The sequence below is a fragment of the Porites lutea genome, chromosome 3 (assembly GCF_958299795.1).
Source record: "Porites lutea chromosome 3, jaPorLute2.1, whole genome shotgun sequence".
Lineage (NCBI taxonomy): Eukaryota > Metazoa > Cnidaria > Anthozoa > Scleractinia > Poritidae > Porites > Porites lutea.
The window spans coordinates 51,252,631-51,263,331 of NC_133203.1; the positions used below are offsets into that span (position 1 = coordinate 51,252,631).

The window sequence follows — 10,701 nt, forward strand, 5'->3', positions numbered from 1 at the left end:
CAATACATCTATATTTCCTTTCTGACATGGTCTTAAATGGGCTGCGGAGAGGTCTTCTTTATATCTAGAAGTCGTACCACTACATATTCCAACCCAAGGAGAATATAGTCGGGATTGTATGTTTCTTCTTTTGTACAAAATCATAGCCTTGTTTTGTTTTCACTTTCAAAATTTGGCGGGAAGAAGGTTTGTTAGTCTAGAACGTTTCTTACATGTGGTGTGAAAATCCATTCATTTGATTCAGGCTAGGAAAAACCCCTGGGAGGGTAGGCCTCGTCTTTGTTATGGTTTTGATAGTAAGTTTAATGGTCCTTGTCACGGTTTTCGACGCCATCTTGACGAGTAGACAAACGCGTGAGAAATTTACGGTGTTTGTACGAGAATCTAATGTCGAATAATTTCCGTAGAACGGCTGTTCCGAAAAAAAATATGAATTGTAAACTAAAGCTTCACTCCTAAGGATTCTTCTGAAAAAATTGAGGGCGTTACATGCACTAGAAGACCTAGAGCCAGTTTTTTAAATTTTCTATACACTTGTCTGTAAGTTAAAGTCCCGGGAAAATTTACAGACAAATGTATTTGAAAATCTAAAGCGAGCCTCCGGAGACATTTAAGCACAGGTAGGTCCCCCAATTTTTTTAGTACAATCCTTTGTTTCGTAGTTAACAAGTCATATTTTTTTCAGAACAGCCGTTTTACGGAAATTATTCGACATCAGATTCTCATACAAATTCTGTGATTTGTCACATGTTTGCTACTCGTCAAGATGGCGTCGAAAACCGTGACAAGGTCTATTAGGTGCTTCACAATCTGTTGTCGAGTTTTGAGATTGTTTGTTCGTTCTGCTAGCTTGGGAAAATAAAAGTTTAAGCTCTTTGTGTTGAGTTAAAATAATTTGCCACCCTGTATTGTTTTAATTTACTAATATACTCGCTTGTTATTAATAATATTAATATTATTGTTAATACATTTTCTTTTTGCAGATTTTTGGATTGATCGACGTGCGCGTGTACCTTTACTAAACACATGTAGACAAGATCAAACGTATCAGAATGGCGTGTGAGAGTGGGGGGAATTTGATGATTTTGAATGTGCTATGATATGCCTCAGTTTGTGCTTTTCAGTGACACGATTCCGATAAAATTATTTCAGTTCGCACGCTGTGAAAGTGACAGTGCTTTGCACTGGACAAAAGGTTTGGCAAACTTTCAGTTGACATGGGTTTAAAGTTACCAGCACGTTATTGTCTTTTGTCCACGTTTGCGACTCTGGCATTCTGGATTTTTTTCAACGTTATGTCCTTCATGTACACTGGTAACAGTAATTATGTAACAAGGGGTCAGAGAAGGCATCTTGAAAATGACAGCCCAACAGATTATTTTTTTGAGAGAGAATTGGTACAAGAGGACATCATTAGCACGCTGGGCATGATTCGAAATCATGAAGACGAAAGGATCCGAGAGGAAGGTTATGGAAAGCATGCTTTTAATGAGCTAATAAGCAACAGATTAGGTTTTCACCGTGAAATACAAGATACAAGACACGAGATGTAAGTATGCTATGTCAAGGCTAAGGGTCAGAAAACACTATGTAGCAAGTTGCAGCGACGTGTTGCTGCGACAGATCACTCTGTGTGTACAGGTCAGGCAACTACTTGCAGCGACACGTCGCAGTGGCAAATCACTTTGTGAATACTAGAGAATGTTTGTGAAAATATTTATCCCCGCAACATAAGTTTGTTGCAGCAATAAGTCACAAAAAATTAAAATCGGACTGAATTTGTGTGACTTGTCGTGGTGACAAAATTCTGTTGCAGTGACAAAAATTCTACAATAAATTCTCCAGTACACACGGACCGATTTGTTGCTGCAACGTGTCACTGCAACAAAATATTAAATATTATCGAGAGCTTCGCTTTTACCCCTGGCTAAATCTATATATTATAATTAAATGACCCTCTCCTAGAAGGTGGTGTCTGAAGCAATACTTAGATCAAAGCAAGATACTCTCATAGAATTGTAGGGAGTGCAATAGCTGTTAACCCAGCAAAGTGGGTGCCCAGCAAATATTTTTTCTGCAAAACTAAGATAATTTGTAGGTGATTCTTTGTTGTCTTATGGCAAGTTGAAGTCACTTAAGGTTTTTGGTGACTGTTAGACCACAGTCCGCTAAAATGATTGGAATTCTCAATAGGACTGCTTGAAGAAAGGAATAAATAAAGATTTGGTCTCCAATTCATTCAATACATGTATATTACTCTTCTACATTAGATTTGGACCACAATTTTAGAGGAAACTATGTTTTAATATTAATTTTGTTTAACTGTTTTTTAGGTGTGGACTGAAGTCTTACCCATCAAATTTGCCATCTGCTAGTGTGATAATTTGCTTTCACAATGAAGCATGGTCAGCATTACTACGAACAGTACACAGCGTTCTTGATCGCACAGCGGAAAATTTGATTCTTGACATTATTTTGGTTGATGATAAGAGCACATTGGAAGAATTAAAGGGCAAACTTGAAGACTATGTAGCCAAATTTCCTAAAATTAAATTAATTAGGGCTATAGAGCGTGAAGGGCTTATACGAGGGAGAATGTTAGGAGCAAAGCATGCCTCTGGAGAAGTGTTAGTTTTTCTGGACAGTCATTGTGAAGTGAATAAAGAGTGGCTGCCACCACTTTTGGAGAGAATCAAGGATAATGCCAAGACAGTAGTGTGTCCAATGATTGACATAATCAGCTCAGAAACTTTGGAATACCAGTCATCACCACTTGTGCGTGGAGGATTTAACTGGGGACTTCATTTTTCATGGGAACCAGTACCAAACCATTTGCTTGATCCATCTGGGGATGTATACCAGCCTATAAGGTAGAACAGAACTTTTTAGTTCAAGTAATATTATTCAGATGTTCAATGTACTAAAGCATAAAACAACCACCTTGGAGCACTGCTTCTCCCTGTTGATGGGATACATTTCAAGCTAATCCATGGCACTGTTTAGTTAAAGGTTTAGAAGCGATTACAACCTACATGATAACTGTATTCCACTAATTCTGGCCCCTGATCTTTTTTTGAAAGACCTTGGTATGTTTTTTTACTGGCTGAGCTTGCAAAAGAGGCATGAAAATATGAAGTTCTCTTACACTTATGGAACCTGGGTACAAATGACATTTTAGGCTATCAGTTTCCATACTCTTTTTGTTTTTTGCTGTTCAGTGCAACAGCTTTTTCCTGCCCTCCCACCCATTGCCAGTTCAAAAAATTAATAAGAGTGTGTTAGTTTGACAGCATTGTATTACTAAAAGGTTCAGAAAGGTTTTTTCCTTTGTCCATTGTAAATTTTTTGTGACGATTGTGTGGCAGCCAAATGGCATTCAGTGTGTGAGCAATATTTATTTTTACAACAAATGTTAAAATTGTTATACTTTCATCTTTCCTCATACATGTATCACAACATGTAATGTTGTGATACATGTATGAGGAAAGATGAAAGTCTAACAAATTTGTGGTTATTGTTTCATTCTAACAGGTCACCCACTATGGCTGGAGGATTGTTTGCAATAAATAGAAATTACTTCAATGAACTTGGTCAGTATGATGCAGGCATGGATATATGGGGTGGTGAAAATTTGGAAATTTCTTTCAGGGTAAGAATGATAGTTGTCTTTTGCAGCTCAACTGTCACACCATTTTTTTGCCACACAGTTTCCCAGAATTCCTTGTTAACTACATTTTATTGCTTATACACTTGTCCACAGGCTTCTCAGTGGTTATCCGTCAAATGACATGGCACTCTCCTCTCATTCAAGCCCCCTCTCCTGCCCCCAACTCAGGTCAAAGCACATCAGACAAGCAAACAGCTAAACACATTCAGCAGTCATTAATTGATTCATTGGATCAGTCTATCTTGTTCTAATTTTGCATTCTAAGTAAAAGGAAAGTGCCCACCATGCATCCAGTTGCCCTGACCTGGATTGGTGAAGGTGCCTGAAGTAGAAGATATCTCAGAATGGGGTGTTGTTCAGAATAATAAGGACCACACTCTAGAAACATCTTAGTATAGGCTGGCTTCATAAAAATGAGGCCTCAGGGATAGCAGAACATTAGACTACTGTCCAGTTGCCATAGCAAGTTGCTAGATAAGCAAGAAAACATTTGCCTCTTTTAGACCCAAGATAATTTTTCTATTTTTTTCTCATCCTGACTTGAGCATAATAATTTATTTATTTAAATTATTTATAGATTTGGATGTGTGGAGGAACATTAGAGATAATTCCATGCTCTAGAGTAGGACATCTCTTCCGAAGGTGGCGGCCATATGGCTCAGACTCCAAAGGTGATACTCTGTCATATAACTCAATGAGAGTTGCAGAAGTTTGGCTGGATGACTATAAGAAGTACTTTTATCAAGTCAAGAAAAATCTAGTTGGCAGGCCATTTGGAAATGTGAGCACTAGAGTGGCGTTAAGAAAGAAATTGAACTGCAAGAGTTTTAGATGGTATGTGGAGAATGTTTATCCAGAACTGCGGTTTCCTGACGATGGTAAAGCAGCTGCTGCATGGCAGCGTCCATCAGAGAAGAATCCTATCATCAAAGAGAAGGGCAACGTAAGTTACTGTAATCAGTGACAGTTTTATTTGTGAAACTATGTATTGCATGCATGTTACTACGAAAGATGAGGAGGGACCTCAGACTTCACACTTTACACTTCAGATTTCAGTAGACAGACCTACAAAGTTTGAACTAGGGATTTCTGACTTCAGACGCAATTCTGGCATGTTGCCATATGTTGCTGTGTATTAAGTGATATAAACAATGTATAAACGATAGGTTAAACCTGCATAGCTGCACTGCAAGCATAACACAGCTGGAGATGCAAAACATGTTTTTAGATGACGAGTAAAGATAACCTGTACAAAAAAAGTAAACGTCTGTTTAGCTGTTTCATTTAACTAAAAAGTGCAAGGCTGCTGCCTAAGAAAAATTTTAGGGAGCCCTTCGGGCTCCTAAAGTTTAAAGTTAGGAGCCCGAGCCACATTGTTAGGAGCCCAGTTTGAAATCCATGTATTGTTTTTCCAAGATCATTACATAGGTTATAGAGGTTCTTGCACACTTTAATAAGAATTCGCCGGGCCTAATAAATAACACGTAAACAAGAATTAACCGAATTATTTACTTTCATACGTTGCAAACTGGTACATGAAATCGAACATCAAGCACGTCCAGTCGATAGCACGCAAGATAGCTTCCCATTCTCGCCACAAAAAAGTTATCAAATCGACGAAAACCCAAGCAAACGATGAACTGCACGAATGTCAACATAGGCAACAAACAGCCCATAATTTTGCTATTCCATATTTGGAAGTCAAATCTCAGACCCAGTCTTCAACTGCCATCCGGACTCGGAAACGATGGCTTCGTTCGTTTCGACAAAGCTTCACAGTTGAACACGTTAGGTTTACATAATTTACGGTTTATTTGTGGAAATTTTATACTGCCTAATCGCATCATCGCTAACCATATCAACAGTTCCACTGTTTAAAGTCCTACTCCAGCTAAAGGAATATAATGTACAAGGAGGTTAAGTCTAATGCCGTGTGTTAAGTCAGGCGCCCGCGCGGGCTCCTTGTACCGAAATTTGGTCGCCCATGCTCTTACCTTGGGCGCCTCTGGCGACCGGGCGCCCGTTAGGCAGCAGCCTTGAAGTGGATCCAGTTAGGCATCACTTTGAACAACAATCTAAAGCATACCAAACATAACTGCGTGAGGAACTTACACAGCAACATGTAAGAACTGCATTTGATGTCATAAATCAGAGATCTGGAGTTCAGCTTTGTAGTCTGAACTCTGAAGTCCCTCCTCAGCTTTTGTACCTTACAATCCTGTACCCGTACTGTATTATTAGCAGCCTGAGGATATATCTCTTAACTGGAAAAGGGTTTAGTCAGCAGCAATCTTTCATTTTAAATTAAGAGTCAATGAATGCTCTTGTACCCCTGACATGGAAATTGTTGAAGGGATGCATGAAAAATAGCCCAGTTATTGACCAGGGTTGTCACTAAGATTTCAAGGTGCCGGGTAAATACAATAAGTAGGCGGGGAATCAAACAGCTAAGGGTTTCTTTTGGTTCCATTTTCTTTTCTTTTCCTTTGAAAGTAGCCGGGGGCCATGTTCATAGTAGCCGGGGGATATCCCCGACCCCTGCCTGTTAATGACAGCCCTGTTGACTTTCAATAAAGTTGCATCTTTGTTATTTCAAGGTGACTGACAAAAGTGCTGTCCAAAAGCCCAGGGCTAGTGTACAGCAGAGACCCATTGGGCTAGCAATTATTGTAACTACAGTCGACATCCCGCTACATGTAACACAAACCTTCTAGGAAAATAATAAAAAGTGTAAGTTATCAGGAGTTCAAAACAAATAACCAGAAATAAGGAAATAAACAAATGGAAGGGGAGGGAATACAAGTATCATGCATACTACACTTCAAGAACAGCAAGAGATATAGATTGATATTTTGAAAAAGGAGTTAAGTAACAAAGCTCGATTAATATACAGGGATGGACACTGAATTTGAACTTGTGTTACAAAAAAGTGACGCGATTGTTTTGAAATAAATTCAGTGTTTTGGTCTTCAGAACACTGTTTTCTTTTTGCAACTTGTCACGCACTTAAAACGAGGTTCGAGTTATCAAGCGTAAAATTGTCAGTATAGAAATGACCTGAAGGGAAACAAAAATTACTTCAAGTTAGCAGGAGTTTCAAGTTACCGAGGCTAACATTACAGTAATGTATGAAGGAAATCCAGGGGAAATCATTAAATCAACTTTGGTGTGAGTAAACACGAGGGTTCGAGTTAGCAGGTCGAGTCAACCCTACAATGTAGGAGGCATGAAAGCAGCTAACTTGCAAAGATATAAAAGGAGGAAATACAAGTAGAAAGGGAGATTAGTAGGCCATTAGGACTACTCCAAGGTTGTAAACCTTAGCAACAACTGTCTTGAGGAGCAAGCAATTCTCTTAAAATATTCCTCTCACCCTGTAAATAATTATTTTATTCATTAACAGCTTCAGAACTTGGGCAGCGCAATGTGTCTGGACACTCCTGGTCATGTGGCTAAAAAGAAAGCTGCTGTTGTGTTGCGCAACTGTCAGGAGACAAATGCAAAGGTGACGACAAGACATGTATAGCAAAATACTATTCTAATTTTGCAAATACATTAAAACAAAGAATGCATGCAGGTTAAAAGACATGTAATGGGTGCTCCAGATTGTGAGTTCTTTAGTCACAGATTATAATCATGAAAGAAGACCTCAACCTATGTCTACAAATAATATTGCTAATTGATTGACTTGGGTTCCCTAGAAAATGGGCGCTTGTGACTGTTTACTAGGTCATTACAAAGCACCCCTTTTCTAGGAACCCCTTTATTTATTGTTTGAGCAATGAGGTGTTAGCTTTGAGGAACATTGTAACTTAAACTAAACTCAGCTGAATTTGATTCCTGTCATTAAGCTGTTGAAATAGCATTAAAAACTAGATTTTAAATGAAATATATTATTTTTGCAAAATTAATGTTTGCACTTCTTTGGCTATAATATCATGATGGCATAACTCGGGCTTGTTCGTAAAAGGATAAACTTTGTCTGGTTATATTGGATCCTGTTGGAAAGGCTATTTTGTCTCTGACTGTCAACATAATATTTCTTTGTTACAGTTCTGGTCTCTAAATGAACTAAATGAGTTGAAGATAGACAGTCTTCTCTGCTTGGACATGAACAGAAATGAAGTACCAAAAGTAATGAAATGTCACAGTCAAGGAGGGACACAGTTGTGGTACCATAACAAGGTATGTGTATGCTGTTAATTGAGCCGGCCCTTAATTAAGGGATAGGAGTTACTTGGAGGAATCAACTACATCATATTTCATAGTGATGGAAGCTCAATTATAATTCAATCTGCCATTCACAATGCATGTGCATGCATTTTACATGATTCACTCATTCAAGTACATGTAGTTACAGATCTTAGCTTTCTTTACAGTCAACTCTCTGCTTGAGTTTGCTTTTGTTTGAATTTTAGCCCATTTTCCCATAAAGGTCAAAATTATTATAAATGGTTCGTAGTTAGGTGGTTCTTGTAAATGAAAAGTCCTTCAGTAAGCTTTTGTGGTCAAGATGGCTGGATGTTGGCCATGGTCTTTTCTGGTGTTATTGATGTTGACTTTGGTTTGGTCCATAAAAATGCAATTCTTAGACCTGTACATGTCCCTGTAAAATAATAAATTTCAAAGAAGTCCCCATTTTTAGTGAAGTTGTCCACAGATTCTCAAGTATGGACTTTGTACGATGTAAATAAGGTGCACATAATAAAATGCTGTAAGGTTCTCTGCTGTAAGTTGATGTGACTCATTGTGTTAAGCATTTATTTAACTGTTTGTTTTCCTTTCAGAAGACTCTGCAGATATACCACACAGCATCTGGTATGTGCATGGCTGCTACTGGAAAGAATTCTATCAAGATGGCAATTTGTGATGACCATCCTTTGCAGCAGTGGCAGTTTACTTATGATTAGGATAATTACCAAATAAAAAATAGAACTAACTTTTTAGGTTTCAGATATTTTTGTAAATAAAACATTTCACACTTGTAAAAAGTTATACTAACTGCCAGGTTAGAACAATTTGTATTCTCAAATTTTGTTTTATATCATAACTAGTTTTTCAGATGTAGTCACAAAGGCTATATTTTTTGTGCCAAAACAGTAATAAGGCAGCCATGTTGGTGTACCAAATAATTCCTGTAATAATTGAACTATTTTTTTGTGGAAAACTTTTCCCAGCGGCAGTTCGGAAAATGTGCCCTAAGCCTATAAAGTCTTCACTATTTTTTGAGAAAATAGACCAGTTTCATTGTGTTCAAAATCATACTTTGCTCTGAGGCTTTTTGGCAAAAAATTTTAAAAAAAGCAATAAGATTTAGGAATAAAAAAATAATTTTCTTTCTTTCTTTTATTCACCCAAGCGTCGGAGCCAAGTATGAATAAATTATAAAATATTGAAATTGGTGTATGTGCATAGACACTGACTATGTCAGAGAAAGTTCAGTCTGTTGTTTAAATAGCAGTAGCAAAGAAATAAACTCAACTGGTACATTATTTAATTGTTATTATGAGAAATGTAACATGAAGAGTACATTATTGTTGACTTGTTTACACCATAAGCCAGTGTCACGCTTCTCATAAGACAGGAGCTTTTTAAAACATAGAGCAATGGGCTATGGCCAAGGTCAGATCCCTCAAATAAGGAAATGAGCAGATCCAACCTGTCCCAAATTATTCGTAGGGACGAAGCTGGCATGAAACCTCTTATCTTTTATTGTGCCCTTTTTCACTTGGTACAAGGTAGTAATTCTAGCAATAAAAGTAGGTTGAGTTTGATCGTCCGGGTGAATGTAGTCCTGAATAGGACTGTTGTTGTTGACAGTGGCTACCGTTTCGAGAACCTGTGCGGTAGTCATCTTCAAAGTCAAAGTGAGTTGTATCACGTCAGTTGATGGTATTATACTCTGGTGATACAACTCACTTTGACTCTGAAGATGACTACCGCACAGGTTGTTGAAACATCAGTCACTGTCAACAGCAACAGTCCTATTCAGGACTATGATCACCCGGACGATCAAACTCAACCTACTTTTGAAATGACTCCTGGGTTCAAACCTTTCACAGTTCTAGCAATAAAGTTCACTGTTTATAAAATGTGCAGCTGACATGGGTTGTGTGTTTTCAGCTCAGTAAAGCAGGTACATGATCATGTGATTATTATCCCAAGTTCTGCCGCATGCAGTCAGTAGTACCTTTTCAGTCAGCTAGTTGAGCCCATCACCCATGCCACAAACCTGCAGAGGGACTGCTTTCAGTTGTTTAGAATACATAGTGTTCAACACATAAATAAATTATAAAATTTATTTAATTGAGAATGAATTTAAATTATAATAGTCCATAATATGAAAGGCTAAGCTAGTTAATTGAAAGATTAGGTGGTGTATTGTTGTAAGACTTCCATCAGGACTGGAGGTCTCTAATAAAAACCAACAAAAACTATTGAAATTTGTATATTTATCATTTCAACAAAGCTTTGTTAGTTAATACACAACTTAACACATGCCTAACTTACTGCCACATCATTCCAGTAACTCCCATTACCAAAGGTTGGATCACATTAGCAACATAATGAAATCAGTGGTATTGGGATATGTTATGTCGGCAGTGGGGATGTACAGAAATAACAAAATAGGAACTAAACAAGGAGGAAAAAACTGATATCTTCTTGACATTAAGTTGCTAAGCAAAGTTTCTCTTCTAGACAACTACCCCACAAAAATACATAGCTAGGGTTCTGCTACGCAGCCATTTCAACAGAGTTTAAGCACAGTTTTAAAACAGTACACGAAATTTCTTTATAACTGAGTTATCAAATTACTGTGACGTCTTTATCAGACTTTTCAAACTCATAAATGCGTCATGAACAGAAAACAAAGATCACACTTGCAAAGGACATATGGAAATCAGATCTTAACAACCACAAAATGTTGAAAATTGGAGCTTTGAATTCCTTCAGCCCACTTCTTGTCTGGATATTGCAAGAGAACACTCTGTCTAATTTTTTTAATATATGCCATAAGCTTAACTCCCACTCCC

At 37.7% G+C, this 10,701-nt stretch overlaps 1 protein-coding gene across 2 annotated transcripts; it reads left to right on the forward strand.

The window, feature by feature from the left end:
* Nucleotides 1-20: 20 nt before the first annotated feature.
* Nucleotides 21-10,104, forward strand: LOC140931414 (polypeptide N-acetylgalactosaminyltransferase 11-like). Of its 2 annotated transcripts, none has more exons than XM_073381230.1 (8): nt 21-186; nt 984-1,549; nt 2,334-2,870; nt 3,532-3,649; nt 4,245-4,610; nt 7,071-7,172; nt 7,721-7,852; nt 8,455-10,104. In XM_073381230.1, exons 2-8 carry the CDS (start codon nt 1,218-1,220, stop codon nt 8,575-8,577), a joined length of 1,710 nt encoding a protein of 569 aa, XP_073237331.1. In that variant the 5' UTR covers nt 21-186; nt 984-1,217; the 3' UTR covers nt 8,578-10,104. The 2 variants fall into 2 exon arrangements, with proteins under 2 accessions (XP_073237331.1, XP_073237332.1); XM_073381231.1 differs by having other exon boundaries at nt 8,458-10,104.
* The last annotated feature ends 597 nt before the right edge of the window (nt 10,105-10,701 follow it).

Bases quoted from the DNA above. Each gene is read 5' to 3' on its own strand.
- LOC140931414 (XM_073381230.1), top strand. From the start codon at position 1,218: ATGGGTTTAAAGTTACCAGCACGTTATTGTCTTTTGTCCACGTTTGCG. The intron at 2,871-3,531 runs GTAGAACAGAAC...TCATTCTAACAG, and splicing joins GATGTATACCAGCCTATAAG to GTCACCCACTATGGCTGGAG. The intron at 4,611-7,070 runs GTAAGTTACTGT...ATTCATTAACAG, and splicing joins TCATCAAAGAGAAGGGCAAC to CTTCAGAACTTGGGCAGCGC.